General features: G+C 42.3%; 1 protein-coding gene across 1 annotated transcript in view; it reads left to right on the forward strand.

The window, feature by feature from the left end:
* Positions 1 to 17034, forward strand: part of ADAM12 (ADAM metallopeptidase domain 12) — a 191148-nt gene that overhangs the window by 12063 nt on the left and 162051 nt on the right. The window contains exon 2 of the mRNA XM_075717488.1: positions 6433 to 6566. Within this exon, the coding sequence (XP_075573603.1) occupies positions 6433 to 6566 (134 nt within the window). The remainder of the gene's footprint in view (positions 1 to 6432; positions 6567 to 17034) is intronic.

Raw genomic sequence — 17034 nt, forward strand, 5'->3', positions numbered from 1 at the left:
GGGTCTTTCTTGTGTCATTTGCATTTGAAGATTACCGCTTAAAGCAGAAAACTTACTAGTCCCTAAGAGTGCGACCCGCCATTCTGTACTACTTGGTTTCAACCCTTTGCTCCAGCCTGCAAGTTATTGGATTCTTTGGTAACATTCCCATCCTTCTCCATGCAGATGTCATCTCCTAACTTGGAGCACTGGATTTCAGGAGGGCGCTTGTGCACATCAAGTAAAGGTTGCTTATAGAAATACTAAGACTGATCCTAATGCATTTTTTTACTGAACCTTGGTAGAAACCTTCCTTTACCTGGCTGGCAGCGTGCTTGGTGGGTAGCCTCTGCAACTTGCCCAGTTTCACCCCCTTAAATTTCCTAAGTTCACCCCTATATTGAAGGGCAAATACTTGGTCCTCCTCTCTCAGTGTACGACCTTGGTAATTTTGGGTAAAAAAAATTCTATTTGGAGGTGATAAAAGAACCATCCCAAATAAGACATGAGAGAAGCAACCGATGGGGGGGATAAAGCTCTTTCCCTCTGATGGGCGTCCCCGCTGGCAGTGCGTGGCTCTGTTGGGGTTCCTGCCCAGCTCGCTGGGGCTGGTGGCACAGAGCAGTCCCGAGGTGTCCTGGGCTATCGGGGAAGGCGTCTGGCAGCACAGCCCGTGGGGGTGCCTCAGTACCCTGCCACAAAACTGATTGCCAGTGGGCCAGTGAGTGCAGGAGGCAGCCGCCTCTAGAGCCCTTCCTCCTTCACCAGAAAGGACCCATCCAAATCATGGATCCCACTGACTGTGAACTAAGCTGAGGAAGCTAAAGAAAATGAGGAGGGAAATGAGTAAAGTATGCCATTTCTGTATTCCACGGCATTGCCAAAGCCCTGTGATACGGAGCAGTGCCGGTAGCTGTTTTCAGTTTGCAGAAGGATTACTCGGTTCTATTATTCTTTTCTATCCTAAGATTATTCCGGTGCGTTGGTGTTTTGTTGCAGAAGAAAAAGTAGAGACGCTGTGACTTACAATTCTGAGCCCATTGGTAACGTAGAAGGTAACAGAAGGATAATATATTTTATTTTAATTTAGCCTTTTTTTATTCCCCCGCTTCTGTTATTTTCATAACTCAACAGTAACTGCGGTGGGTGACGTGAAGGGCGTCTGGGCGCAGTGTGCCGGGGAGAGGGCTGCGCTCTGGGCTGGAGATGGGGACCCAGTGGCATCGCTGGGCTGCAGTGGGGTGCTGGGGCTCCAAGGGCACCCAAGGGTCCTGGTGGGACCACGTTAACGCGTGTGGGACGAGAAGTGCAGATGGGACTCCCAGAACGCGCACATCCACAGCATACGTGGGCTTTATTGTAAATCTGTATGTTAATAGGTGGATGCTTCCTATAAACCCGGTTTCTGCAAACCCCCCAGGTCTGACTCTTCTCTCCTGTGTCGTGCCGGGGGGAGCGGGGAGCAAAACCAGCACTAGCAGGATGGCAGGGGTGCGCAGCTGGGCGAGGATTTCATTTTTTGTCCTTCCGCGTCAGCCCATTTTATCCAGACCCACTCAGTACTGAGAGCGTTCACCTTTTTGTTTATCATAAGGACAAATAAATTGCACTGCCCGACTAAAAGCTTATTAATTTTAAGTACATGCAAATCTGAAGTGCGTCTGGGCTTCTTCAGGAGGCCGCGGCCGTTAAACAAAGATGTCACGTCACATGCTTGGAGTTTATTTTGCACAGAGCGCGGAGGACCTGAAATACAAAGCAAAAAGATGAAAACTATTCTTAACTTCTTTGCCAACAAGTCCTTGTATGATACTGTGCAAAGAAGAAAAGTTGTCGAAGTACATGGCAGATGAAAAATATTTAAGCTGCACAAAAGTCACTGACAGATAACATCTACTCGTCTCACTATTTGTACAAAGTATCTTTTCTATTACTGGAAAAAAAAAAAAAGAATAAAGGGCGCTGCATCAGCTTGTGGGCTGCTTGTGGATCAAAAGCGTTACCTTCAGTGCAGGCTGAAAATAGAAAACAGATAGACACGACTGTGAAGTTTTTCATGTGAAAAAGTGGGAGACGAGCTTGCGTCAGGAAGAACTGGACAGAATTTCACTGAAATGGAAAATAAGTAGGTGAGTAAGTAGGTGCATGTGACACAAAAGATAGGAAACCTGGGTCTAATAAAAGTTTCTGGTAATACAGATGGCCTGATTTTCTTCCCCTCTCATGACACGTTACCGAAATTTAAATTCTCTGATTTCAATTATTACACTATTTATATTGCTGTAATACCAAGGGTCCCTGTAGAGAAGAGGCCTCATTATTAATGTAATGCAAACAACTCTAATGGTTCCAGCTTCAAAGAAATCCTAATGAAAATGGGTAAACGAGATGAAGAGTGGCAGAGAGGAAATACCAGCACGTCTGCGCACATGAAGAACTGCGGCACTGGGAGCTAACGGGATGCGATCAAGGTGATGGAAACCCTTCGTTAGCACAGATCTCCAGTCCTGTCCCGTCTCGCCCCTCTCCCGCGGCTCCCCGGGCGCTCTTTGGGAGGGCTGCGCTCACGCTCGGAGGTGGGTGGCCTGAAACCAAGAGAAGAAAACGGGGACTGCGTGTTGTTCAGCCGTTGTGCAAGAGGCTGGGTGAAGTGCCCCTCACTGGGATAAATTCTTCGGTGTTGCCGACTTTGAGGCGAGGGCTGTGTGTGCCGAAGCTCTCCGAGGTTGCAGCAGCCGTCCAACCTGTGCAGCTACTCAGAAGCCCGCGCCGCCGCTCAGACTCAGGGCTGCTCGGGGGCTGCACGTCTGTTGGTCCCAGTTTTTCAAAGTTGCCTGCACACTTCAACTTCCATTTCTATGCCTACATTTTTTTGGCCTGGCTCTCTTCTTATGTTTTTTGTGGGTTATTTTTTCTCCTGACTTCGAGTCTTCCTCTACCCTTATGTTTTCTGTCTGCATCCCATTGTTCGGTTGGGCTCGGTGTCCCTTTGGATGCCATCATCTTTCCCACCTCAGATGGATATGTGTGGGTCACTCTTCGTTGGCTGTGACCCCTTGTTTTCTGCAATGTGTTCTTTGAAGCTTTGCAATCAGGCTGCAGAATCCTGTTTAAAGGATCTACCTTTTTATCTTCCCCCTGCTTTTATATTTAAAGACCGATCTAGAGTTTACCTATTAGTTCTACAGGTTTCTTTATTTTGTAGTCTTTCCAAAATATACATAGTGCATAAATATAATGACCGTAAATCAGAAAAACATCGTTACCTGATTTACAAAAGAAACTGTAATGTGCATATGTCGCACTGGGGACAGTTGGGAGTTAAGCAAGTGCATCACATTAAGCATGTGCCCAAGTGCTCTTCAGAATGAGGCCCCGTGACTGGGCTGCAGTCCTTTCTCCCCCTTCTGCAGGAAGCTGTGATTTTTATCACACCCAATAATTTAAATAAAAACATTCAGATGAGCAGCAAAATATTTGGCTGAAGGAAAGCAACTAGACAGAAATTGATCTTGTGTTTTATAAATGCTGTGGCTTCAGAAGAGTTTGCAAACTCTAAAGCTTGTCTGTTTTGTTTCCCCCAAATAAATTATCTTTTCCAATAAAGATATAACTGCTGCCCATAAACCTGTCTTGATGTCTGTCTCCAGACTATCAACGCTTCTGCACAATATGCATTTTCAATGTGCAGATAAATAAGCATGTGTGTAAGATTAAATTTGCTCATGGTAACCTTACTTTGTTATGCACCGCAAGCATCACTTTGTCATGATGGAATAGGAGTGGCAAAATTGAACCGTGCTTTCTGTAGACACCGTTCCCTTTTCCCGTGATATTTTTATAGCGGCTGCACTTTCTGGACCATGCTGTGTAATGAGGGAATAACACATCTGTGCACAAATGCTGATCCCTCTCCCTCTCTTTTTTCTTCTGTTTGGGTAATGTTGTGATGTTACTGCTTTGCAGAATTAATAAGAAAGTAAACTTGCACATGTAGGAGTACCAGAAAGACTTTGATGCTTCCTGATATCTAGCTGCAGCTCCGTGGTATAAGACTGTGTGGAAGCAACGTAGACAATGCATCTGTGGGAGGAAAAGTATGCTCGTAGGGTTTCTTAAAATTTGGATTTCATAAGGCTTTTGGAGTGCACATCCTACAAAATAATGGAAGGGCCTGAGTCATTTAATTCATATAGTTGAGGCTGCTCTAGTGAGCCAAGAAAAAAAAAGAAAAAATTTGGGCTAGAGCCAAACTTTTCTCATTTCTCTGAGATATGCTTCATAAATTTTTGTTTTGTGCAGGAAGCTTCATGCCTGATAATCAGAATAAATGGCTGTGAGGTTCTGTCTAGACCCTCCTAGGCAGATGATACGGCATCTCATATGCCTCTGCAGGGGTGAACCCAATGGCGTGCGGGGTTTGGAGCATCCCTTCCAAGGGCTGACACTCCCAGACCCCTGCCACTGGGGTACAACAAGCAACTGTCCTCAATATACTTTATCTTTTTATCTTAGGCTTTTTTTTTTTTTTTTTTTTTTTTTTTTTTTTTTGGTGTTTTAGGGAAAGTGTCGTATTTTTAAAAGCATGCTGGAAAATACTGAACTTGTCTTCCTCTCACTTCAGCTTAACACTAATGACTGTGTAGCTGTTTTTAAGCTAATTTGAACAGTGACTAAATTGGGCTCATTCTGCCCAAAACATAGCTCTTGATCCCGTGTTAGGTGACCAGAGAGGGCGGGACAGGTTGCTGGGATGGCAGTACCAGGCTGCATGGGCAGGTCTGACCCTAGAGCTCTCCTCTCACTCCCATGAAATGGCTCAGCCCTGAGCCGTGATTGAGCTGCTAAAACGCTGCCCCATCACCTTCCCTCTGCACCTCCTAGCACAAAGGCGATGGGAGGAGGAAGGCAGGTAACGCTGGCCTTTCTCCATCTTAATGGAGGATGGAGACCTTCCTAGAGCACTTGCGAAGACTTGGGTCTCATCCTCGTGGGGTCCAAGTGCACCAGAGGGCCCAGTGCGGCGGTAGGTCAAGAGCGTGGCAAACGCTGCTGGCGTTTTGACTATTCCACAGCACCTGGAAGCCCTCCCTATCTTCTCGCTAAGATTTATTCTCAATACCATTTCCAGCTCTTGTACTATGATACTGTATTTTAGGACTCTGCTTTGACAGGCACAATACCATTAGTATGTTCAGTGAGAGGAAAAACACTTGACAAATGTTGCACGCAAGTAGCTTTTTGACATTGTAGTATGAATCGAAGTCATCTGACTGTGTAGGAGCAGAGCATTATTTCAGTGAGAGTTTATATTCTCTTCCAGACTTTTTTTTTTTTCCCCTGCTAATGAGAACGTACATCCTCGATGTTATGGGGTTCTCAGTACTTCGTGACCTCCTTGCATGTTCATATAGAAACGCTGAGGCTGCTAAGTAAATATCCAATCTTTTGTTGGACTTGTTAAAACGGAGTACAACTGCACATTTCCATGTTTAGCCAACTAAGGTGGCGCATTAAGAAGCGTTTGGGGGATAATAAAATACCAAGGATTAAACCTGGTAAATCTGTTGTCTACAATAAACCTGGAGCTTTCCGGAACCCCAAACCGGGTTGTTACATCTATGCTGTAGCTCCAGCTCGTAAAGCGTGAGGACCAGCTGACCCCACCGCAGAAACGGGAAGGACATAAGGGAAAATCTGGGATCACCGTCCGCCCTTAGGGAGCTTGTGTCGTGCAGCCGCAGGGTGTTGTTCACCCCAGGGAGGGTAGGGCTGCAGTTACACCCCGAGGGCACTGTCCCCCTCCTACCACCGCTGATTTGAATCTGATCCAGCACGGCTGTATGTGGGAAGAGGGATGGGGAAAAGAGGGATTGGGGAGTGGAATGATCAAGGCTAATTTTTTACCTTAATTACGGAAAAGTAGTCCTGATAAAATCTTCTCTCTTCTAAATCCCTGCAGCTTGCTTACCCTCTTAATGATGACACTGAAAAGACAGCCACCTACTCCATTCCCCCCTGCTATCATCGTCAGTGGAAAAAAGAATCCAAACTCTAGTATGATTATTAACGCAACACTTTCAATAGCGGTGCCAATACCTCTCCAAATTTTTTTATTTAAGTCTTGCATCCCAACTCCTTATCTGTGCATCCTGGTATCTCTACTCCTTACGTGCAGCCTTTGTCTTCTGCGGCTACAGCAATGCACCATCTAATCAGCAGCGGGGACCACCTCAACACTTCTCACCTCAACACTTCTCTCCCAGAACCGCAGCTCTCTTAGATATTTGTGTAGGTTTCGACACCAACAGTATGACCCCGCAATGTTTTAATGTTTACTTCTTTTCCTGAATTATTTCCTTTTGAAATAAGCTGCCAGGTCCCTTAAATAACAAGGTTCATGGTGTCAGACGCTGTTCCAGACTAACATGAAGTGCTTCTCCCTGTCCCTAGGCGAGAATGTGGACAGCACATTGGAGTCCTCGAGACAGCAGATGCCAAAGGACCAGTCAAAAGATTATGAGATAACAGTTCCCTTCCTTTTGAATGGAGAACAGTGGAGACCGGTAAATGGCATTTACTCAAAGGTTAGTCTTCATTTTGCCTATTATTTTATTGTGAGATGTATAACAATTAGAAGGCTTTAGGGGAAAGTAAATGCACTTTCTTCATCGTATCTGTTATAAGTGTATTTTTTATATTTTTGTAGAGTCTGACGTCTAAAACTGTTACTTTCTAATTTACGAAAATAGATAAGGTCTTTGGTTGAAATGAATACTTTTTTATTGTGAAGTGTCATTCTTATTTCTGATGGCAGAAATGGAAGCTTAAAGTGAAATAGTTTTTTTAAAGAGGTTAACATGCATTGCTTGAGATTTTATCATACAACAGCAAAACGGCCCCAAAACTGAGGGAGGGGCAAATACAACAAACATGTTTGTTTGATTAAATGCAGTCTGACAGCAAGAACTTTAAGGAAAGGTGTAAATAATGTCGCTTCGCTGACTGCAGCCCGAGGCATTCCCTGGAGCCCGTGGTGGGAGGTGGCCCCCAAATGCCGTCCCATGTACGCGGAGGGAGTCGGGGCGAGTCTCCCTTCACTCCTGGCTTTCCCTTTGCCTAACAAGGGGACTAGCTCTCCCTGGCTCTGACAAAGCAGGAATTGTTTCCCCCTCTTGACAGGCCCTGATAAGCTTTCCTACTTTTTTCCCCCTCAGACATTGGCTGATAATATGGGTAGCTGTTTCTAGGAGAAAAGGGCTGTTTTCTGTCTCCTTGGTCTCCTGCTTGAAATATAAAGACAGGTTGTTGTTTATTAGCACCAAAGATGTCATGGGAATCTCTTCCCTAGCCTTTTTAACTCAGGTTTAACAAATCCAGTTTTGTTCCAGCTGACTTGTTATATTGTTCTTTCAAGTGGCAGAATGAGGAGAAAAAAAGTTAATTTTTAAAATAGTTTAAAAAAAAAAACCCAAACAATTAAAAAAAGGAGGAAAAAAACAAGCAAAAACCGTCACACACAAACAATGCAAACAGCCCAGACAGCCCATTACAAACAGATTTCCTACTGCATTGGGAAAGCGTTTCATGGAGAAATCCTACTTGACTGCTGCCACCGTTTGGGGGACGCGGTTTTGAATCGTGCTGCTGATTGACAGAAGTAGGTGTGAAAAGAGAGTTCAAAACAAGGGGTCTGATGTTCAAAAAATCTTGTCTGGATTAAAATTTTGCTTCTTTTTTCTTTTTCCTTTCCTAAATGGGAAAGAAGGGCCAGTCCTAGTTTTGAATATCTGCAGTGCTGAAAGGGATATCATTGTGGGTGTATAACAGCTTATCTTAGAGAGATAACACAGATGGCTTGGTCCTAAATGTATGTGCAACTCTATTTTTAGAGCATTTAATTAGAAACAGGCATTCTCCTTATAGAGTTCTTTAGCTACTCACTGTAGCTTTCTGAAAGAATTACAACAGAGTATCTTTATGTGAGTAATGATAATGTGATTTATATCATTAATTTGTTTCCCAGAATTGCTTTCAGTTTAAGATGAACATTAGAAAAGATTTGTGGTTTAGTAGAAAGGTCCATGTGCTGTATCAGCACTTTTTTTTCTTTGAATACTTCTTTTCCATGGAAACTGTTATAAATTAAATACACAAAAGTGCAGATCGGGCTGTGGGAAGAACAACAGCATTAAACTGGTAGAGGAGAAGAGTAATGAATAGCTTGTCACATAAATATTGATCAAAAGCACAAAAGTTAAATACTGTTGTATTTGATGGTTAAATAGGACCTATTGTTCTTCAATTCATTTCGAAGTGTTCCTCCGTTTTATTTTAATTTTATATGAAGTAAAAAAAAAACGTATAAAGTACTGTATTCTTGTAACCAGGGGAATGGCATTGCAATAGAACGCATAGTAAAATAAATAATGTAGTGGTTATAAAAATGCCGAAGTATTAAAGTTGTTTGTGTATAGATAATTGCCACGCAATGATAGCCCCATTCTCCGGTACTTTGATCGTAAATACTCCTGCTTAACAATTAGTCCCTGAGAAACCACGTTAGTCATTTAGTGTAGCGCACTTTTCCTTTCCCATCTTGAACATAAAAGTGTCCCTTTATTTACCCCAGGAGTCACTGCAATATCTGTTGGAATATCTTATTCAGAATCTGTCAGGAATTATTATTAAGCTAATGACTTTCTCGTTGAGGGCCATCTATGCGGTACACCATGCAGAGCAGAAGCAAAAAAGCCGAAACTAGTCATACCGCCTAATCGCGCAAACACACAGACCTGCTCACCAGCAGCAATAAAATTACATTTACTGAGAAGGAAAAAAAAAAAAATACTTAGTTATAATCTGATTTTACTTTAATACCGTTAGGGTGTACTTTTTCAAGGACATCTAATGATTTAGGTACTTCCAAAGAATGACAGTTCAAATTAATGGTAGGAAAAATCCAATTTTAAAATCAGACATGTAATCAAATTGTATTTAAAGAATTTGGGTTTCCCTAAGTATGAGTGTAGTGTTTTGTTTCTGGAGAGAACCTATCATTTCCTAGGCAGATCAATTTTCTCCCTGCCCTCCCCACCCCAAGTTGAAGTTATAAGAGACCAAGACCAGGATCAGCTTGTGGTAGTATTATTTCAGAAATGCTATGGCTTCCTTCTTGGTTAAAAAGATGCACATGCTCATGCAAACACTTTATATAGTGAAGCACATTTAAAAAATAAAATATGTATACTTAAGAGAAGTTACTATGGAAATGCATGTATGTTTTTGCAGCTGCATGATGCTGTTCATCTAGTTAGTGGTTGTTAACATTTCTCCTGGCATCTTTTGTTGAATTCAGAAAATTTAGATAATTTTCAGTTGGAATATTTTAATGGTGCCCAGTTAAATTCTTTTAGTAACCGGATACAATATTCCGTTGCTAATCCTCAACACGCTGCTAAAATTAGTGGCTACTATTTTGAGTATCCAGTTGTTGCTAGTCAGGACTACTGATGAGTAACTGTATTTGTGGGCGTGTGGCAGCGAAATCAGGACCCTGAAGTGTTGTGCAACGTTGCTCAGTGCTTTCAAACAATAGCTGCCCATATTCCATGCAGATGTGATTTCCGTCTTCACTGAAACTTTGTGTGCAGTATAGAATGTGTTGATAGGTCATTATACATTATAGCTCCAGTTCTCTTTCCACTTCTCTCTTTCATTTGTTCATCACTTTGCATTCCGTGTTGATTTTTTTTTCCCCCCCAGTGCTTGGTTTAAACCCAAGAGGGCTGGGTTCTATTTTTCTTAAATTTTTCTAAGGTTTGAACAAAATTGTTTCATTTTTATATTATTCGAGGGCAGGAAAAAGACTCCTTTCCCCGCATGTTTCCAGCTGAATATTTTTCTTCAAACTTGGCTTGAGGCTTGCAAATCAAGCCAAGTTTGATGAAAGTTGGGTAAGTGATGTTTCAGTACACAGAACACTTTAGGGAAGATTTTTAGAGGACCATCTGTTTGGCTTCAGCTTTTATCCTCACACCCTGTTAGGGACACACGCTGGTTAATGTGTGCCAGATCCCTGCATCACAGGAGCTGTAGGTCAGGTAATATTGGTTGCGTTAGACCGGAGCCTGGAGCACGTGCCTTCTCTTGGAGAGACAAGTGCTAGGCAGGAAGCATTTCGCATGGGCATTAAGGGTTTCTTGGCTCCATTTCTGTGCTTAAAAGGTCATAACTGTGGGGAAACACTGCCTGCCAGAGACCATGAAGGGCAAACATGACATAGCTGAAATGCTGGGGGGGATCCCAGTGGGGCATTGCCCCGAGCTGACATCCGTTCTCCCAGAGTGACAGAGTCATTAATGAAGTTGGCTTTGTATCCAGGGTTTAGTCCAGATCTTCAAATGCATTAGGTTTCCGGGAAACTGAAAGCATTTGGTGCATATATGATATGAACAATTACACGAGTAAACATAGAATCCTCAGGTTGTGGCATCTGTCACTCAGGTGTGGGGTTTTTCTCTAGTCTTGGCTCTGCAGGATCTGTATTTCCATTGCTGGCACCTGCAAGGACTCAAATATAATCATCAGGCTGATCAAGTTCTTTGAAAGATTTAATTCTCTGTGGTTTCTAAAAGCATACGAGCAAGTTAGGTGCAACTCTCCTTACCGGGTGATGCTTTGCATCTTTTGATGCTTATGCACGTACTTTTGTAATTCTGATCTCTGCATCCGTCCGAGTGCAATGTTAAACTGCTCCATACATAGGTGTGTGCTCCAGTCAGGCTACGATTGCCATTCGTAAAGACAAATTTGAATGTAGCTGAACCTGGGCAGGTATTGAAGGACCTGTAGCCAGGCAGCATGGAGCTGAGCACGGTTTCTGAAGAGCCATGTGAGATGCTGAAAGCCCTGAAATGCTTTAGGTTGCTTTGAGTTTGCAAATTGGCAGTCCAGGTTGCTTTCAAATGATGCAAAGAGTTAGGTTTTAACGTTAAATTTGGGTGATGTATAGAGAACAATGAGCAAATTTTGCTGTGTAACTTCTTAAAAATAATTAACTATGAGAAAGTGGATGTACACAATACACCTGTCAATGGATTAGACCCTTAATCCACAGTGAGCCTCACCTGGCTCTCTTAAAGTACTGCCTCTGACCTCAATATATAAAAAGTATATTGGAAAAGCAACCTCTGGTTTGGTGGCAGGTGCTGGATGGCTTTCCACACACCAGGAGATTCGGATCTGTTGCTGTTGGGGTTAGAGACAAGCAAAGGAAAAGAAAGATGCCCGTGGTGGGCAGAGAGGATGGGAAGAGCTGCAGAGGGTTCCCTGATGAACAACAGCTTTGAGTCCAACACCGAGGACTTTTAAAACCAAATAAATCAGAAATTCATTTCCCTTTGGGAGAGGGGAGGATGGATTCAGAGAACATTAAAACTGCTTCACCAAGTTTAAGCTTTCAAGGCTAGATTCTGAGCTAGTGTGAATCAGTTTCCTTCCTTTGGCTGGGCTGTTATAAATCAGGTTTGCAAATTGAAATCTTAAAGAAGTGTTTTCAAAAAAGGAGTAAAGAAAGATGAGAAGACAGATTTCCTTTTCTTGCGGCAAAACTCTTTTTTTTTTTTTTTTTTTTTTCCTTGGTGTTATGTTATACTTTGAATATAAACTCTAGCAATGAAATGCAAAGATAAAGATGAAGGCCCGCTATAAATATATACTTAGACCATATTTCTTCTGGTTTTTAACTGTGTGGTTGTCACACCTCAAAAGATTCTGTGTGAAAAGTGGTAGAAGATTACCATTTTTTAGTGCTTACCATGCATTGCATCTCATTGAGCTTGCAAAGAAGTAGCTTTTGCATTTCTGCCTGCCTCATTCGTGACGTATTGTGTTATGGATTGCGTTCATAAACAAACATCAGAATCTTGATTATCTGTATGTCATTTTGGACACTGATTACTTGAACCTCAGTGTGAAATTCTCCACTATCTGTAAAAGCATGATGTACTCTGACAGTTGTTAGTTATCTTTATGATTCTCCAGATTTATCAAATGTATTGGATGTTACACTGATTCTTTTCACCTTTTTTCATTTTTTTCATGCCTTTATGGTAAGGGTGTAACTCAATACCTACTGAAATAGGAATTTTTGCCATTCAAACAAACAAAAACCATTGGAAGGAACAAGAAATAACTTTAAATTTGTTAAAAAGTCACAGGAATAATGCTGGAGATTCAAGAACATATTCGAAGGTGCCAAGCGGGGATGAGCCTTACCCATCTCTTATGCCCTTGGATTACTGCGTTTCTCTTGTAAACTGGCAGAACAGGCACGGTCTATCACGGTCCAGTCTCTGCACACAAGTTTTTATTATTATTTATTCTTACGAAGTTTTTGTTGCACCCATTAGAAAGACCCCAGTTTAACAAGATCTCTGTGCCAGTTCACGTTTCCCCTCTTTGCTGCACCTCTTGGTGTTCTTGCGTGACTCTTAATATCGGGTTGGATGCATGGAGTACAACCTAGAGGCCTGCGATGTCAGATAATTAATTTAGTACTCAGTGTTTTCAAGAGTAAACCCATTCAAGTTTATTTCATAACTGGCATAGCCTTCGTGCAAGTGATAATTATTTATATTCCCTTCAACAGAGCCTCCTGCTGTTCTTTTTCGTTTGAAATAATTACCAAAGTTTAGACTTCCAGACAATTGTATTAAGAGGAATCATACAGTGCTGCTTAAACGAGTCTTTGAAGACTGAGAGGACAGCTTTCATAGCTCTTTTACATAGTTGTTTTACATATCTTAAGAGAGAGAGGCATAAACAGAATTTATAGTCCTCTCCATATTTTTATGACTCATGAGTATCGAATATAAGAGGCAGAGCTGTGCATGCTGCTAAGTCTGTGTCATCAGCTGGGAATGTAGCTTGGCACAGACAGCCTCAGCGGTGTAAGAAACTGCACTAATCCTCGATAAAATTCTCTGGGAGATCTGCTCCTTGAGCCTTTAATTAGTAACCTGGTAGTCATTAATTTAATAGCCTAGTAAACAATCTGTTATTTCTTTTGCTTTTTATTATACCTCTCCCCCTGCCTTGTAGGGCCACTGTGAAGACTAATTAGTTCAAATACGCTCTATTATTTAATAACTCTTCTGCATTTGTTCAATTCAGAAATAGCATAATTTTTGCATGGAAGCTATTAGGAAAGGGAGCGTGTCGTCTCCTCTGGTTCCAGTTGAATGTCTGTGACTGTGCTAGTAGAGCTGGATCACTTCACTGGCTGAGCAAAATCGGCTTAAAGCCCTCCCTCTCACCTTGTCTGGTGCAAGAGGGGGTCCTCATGGAGGAGACGTGTTTGCTGCTTCTCAGCCAGCCCCGTACCCGTGTTTAACCAATTGATCCATCTCGTCATTTCATTTATGAATTTTTTCAAAACGTCGGTAGGTGTATCCTGGTTCTAGGGACTTGCTGGATCTTACATAGCAGCTACAGGCTTGAGAAATTCCTGGAGCTGGGACCACCAATAAAATCTTTGTGTCGGTGATTGAGTAGGGGAAATTCTTTTCTCTGTCTGCACTGAATCAGTGCCCTAGTTTCAAGGAGATATACTAGTATTCATTTCCTGCCTGAAACGCTTGGGCATACTGGGAAGTGTTAAGCAATTGGGATTCATCCCAGAAAACGGTCCATTTCATTTTTAGCTTAAGTGATACAGTGTGTTAAGTTTGTAAAGTTTTGTGCAATAGTTTATGCACAATATAAATAGCAGATATTATTGAGAGATTGCTGCTTCAATAAACAGAAAACGTAGAGTTTTATATTAACCATCCACCAGACACCCCTCCTCCCCTTAGCATCTTGGAGCCCTCAATAGGGTGAAAGTCCCTTTCATGAGCTTGTATCATGCTGAGCTGCTGGGAGGAATTTTGTCATACTTGGCCAGTAAAGATCGCCAGTGATATAATAGTCTTGGGCAAGCTCTGTCTCCCCGTACCACCCGGCCTCCCTCTGCCAGCAATTGTATATGATGGGGCTCTGCAGAAGTGCTTTGTTGCATTCGCTGCCTGTGACCCACCAGCTATGAGGTAGCGTCTCAGATTTGAGCTTGAGGAATCCATTCATATGTTCCTCTGTAAGGTGATGGGGCCGAAGCGATGTTCTCTAACGTGAGTTTTCAGGCTGGTATTTAAAAAAAAAAAAAACAACAAACCCAAACAAACAGATCATACTTTCCAGAATAAAATGGAAAAAATATTTCTATCTTAATGATGCAGTTAAATCTAGCAACCCTTTAACGCGGTATTAAAATCTAAAACTAAGTTCTTGCAGTTATGCAGCATTATGCTGGGTTTGTAAAGTGCTTGTACTGAGGCATTTTCATATTGAATTAATTTAGCTTATACTTGGCTATTTCATGTCTCTTGCAACAGATCTTGCGAGCGTAAGGTATGAATTTCAGTGTTGGATTAAAATAATACTTTGCTTTCCAGCTAGGAACATGTGATCATTTTTTTACAGGCAAAAGGAGAATCTCCCTTGTTCTTAATTCTTAACTGCGATTGCCTTGCGTCAAACTGAAGACAATGCAGTTCCTACAGCAGGCTCTCTCCCGCCGTATGCTCTTGGTAGGCGGAGTGTTCAGCTCCTGCAAGGAGTCCTTGGAGGGCTTGCAGGTAACAGCAGAAGAACTTGGGGCCTTTCCGAGGACTAAAGTCCACTGAGCAGGGGAAGACCATGGAAACTGAGAGTTGCTGACATACACCGTGACGAAGCCCCTTATGTCAGGAAGCCACAGTAAATTGAAGTGTACTCAGGGTGTATTTTAGGAACGAAGAGGTAGATTTAGCTGGTTGAGCTACTGAGTCCTATTGTTAACAAGCCCGATGCCTTTGTTGGTGAATTATAATTCTATTTCAATATGAATTACTCAAACTGCAGTTGATTTACCTCTTCTGTAGGAATGGTTCTCATTTCTCAGAATTGTAACGAGAAATCCTAGAGGTTATATGCAGTCGAAAGCTTGATAAGAAAAAAATAATAAGCAGTAGTAATATCTTGACAATAAAAGGATTTCAAAGTGTTGCTATTTTTCTAGAAATAAAATGACTGCCAAAAGTCTGGCAATTGTTTTTGTAAAGCTTGTGTAGATGAGGTAAAAATGATCTGTATCATTTTGATATCGTAGCAGAAATTTTGTGTTCAGTTTCTATCTTTTGGAAATTGTGTGTCCCTTTTGTGCACTGTCTTTCCTCAAGGACACAATTTTAAAGTATAATTGAGCTTTCAAAGCTTAATTTAACAAAACGATTGCAATTTACGGCATTGTAGAGACGGCGGAGTGATGAAGCTTAGTGAGACTGGAGACGAAATGCATTTGGTGATAATTTGTGCAATGCATTTCCATTTGTATGATGCATGTGTGTGGTGGGGGTGCTGCCAGAGTCTGCAGGCATTTTACTGGGCTCGATCTCATCCCTGCCCTGCAAGGATGTGCTTATGATATTCCTGGTCAGTGTAACGATAAATCTGCTAGTGAGAGTGGTTGCACTGAACTATGTGTTTGCTCACCCTGACACAGCAGTTAGACACACACGGTCGCTTTGACGGGGCCACTGAATCCAAGGAGGGGTCTTGTCGCCTCTTGTTGCTCCTCAGCAGTCAAGAAGGCATTAAGCTCCATTTTGATCTCCAGCTCTGCCTTTGTCATTGCCTTTCCATCCTCTGCTCCAAGTCCCAGGACGCTAATACGTTGTTTCCTCTGAAGTTTGAATCACTCTCAGGAAATGAAGTGCTCTTAGGTCCTGCCCTCATTCCTTTGCCCTTACTGTGTCTCCTGCCTTAGGATCAACCTTATTTTGCTTCTGCTGAATGAACTTGTTCCCCCTTCCTCTTCTGGCCATCTCCCTCCACCAGGAGCTACTGGGCGGTTTCTTGGCAGGGTTCGTCTCCTTGTTTGCTCCTTCTCTCTCCACTGACCGCATCCTTTGAGGAGCGCTTCAGCAGTCCTGCACAAAAATGGTCTTTCTGGGGGGGAACCTGCCAAACCCTTCCCAGCCAGTCATCACTGTCTGGAGTGATTTGCCTCCCCTTGAGTTGGCAGCATTTTACTTTGTGTGTTTAAAGCGAAGCCTATAGATAATTTTAATATTCAGGAGAATTGTATTTGTTACCTGAGGCCACTTAAACAGGCACAGGAGCAAACGTTTTTAGTCAAAGCTGCTGCCTAGCTAGGGGAGGATCAGATCTTCATTGAGATGCCTAATTTTTGCACTCTGGTGGATGCTATTTTCCGGAACACTTCATTTGTGTGAGTGTTGGAGATGGCAGGCTCCTTTGGGCAGCAGTCTTGGATGAAATCCTACACTGGTGTCTCTCGGATGACATTATTTACTTTAGTTTCACCCATTCCATCATCTTTCCCGAGATGTTTTCACATTAAGTACATCTTGTACTGAAAAAGAAACGCTGCTGAAGGAGGTCTGCTTCAACTCCTGGCAAGTGACGATGAGACAAAAGCTCTTAGATGTGTTAATCTAAACAGCCATAGTATCCCTGCCCCAGAAAGGACCGTTTCCTTGGCAGATACTGAATCTGCCTTTTTCAAAGGAGAGGGGAGGTTCTGGAAATGAATCTGTTGCGGGAAAAGCCAATGAGAGGAACTGTGTAATTTTGTCCTCAAAGCAACTTCTAGCATATTACTGTTTTAACATTGCACACTCCCTTCTGCCTACGCTGACATGGTCAGGGTGCGTTTTCAGCAGCAGAAAAAAAAGAAGTGGGATCCCTAAATCGAGTATCTCTAACAGAAACTGCCTTTCTCTTAGTTTCAACAGACAGAAACATTGTTTAAACCAGACTTTTTTTGGCATTTACTGGCATTACTAAGAAAGAGTTGGCAAGGAAAGCTGGCAGGAGGAGATGAGTTGGATAAGCTTTAAAGATTTTTTTTTTTTCTATAAAATGAATATCCAGAAGCTGTGTAAATGTATTTTTTCAGTTTAAAAAGTGTATAGAAAGACAACATATACACATTTTTGACTGAAATAGCAT

This window comes from Pelecanus crispus, chromosome 10 (assembly GCF_030463565.1).
Source record: "Pelecanus crispus isolate bPelCri1 chromosome 10, bPelCri1.pri, whole genome shotgun sequence".
Lineage (NCBI taxonomy): Eukaryota > Metazoa > Chordata > Aves > Pelecaniformes > Pelecanidae > Pelecanus > Pelecanus crispus.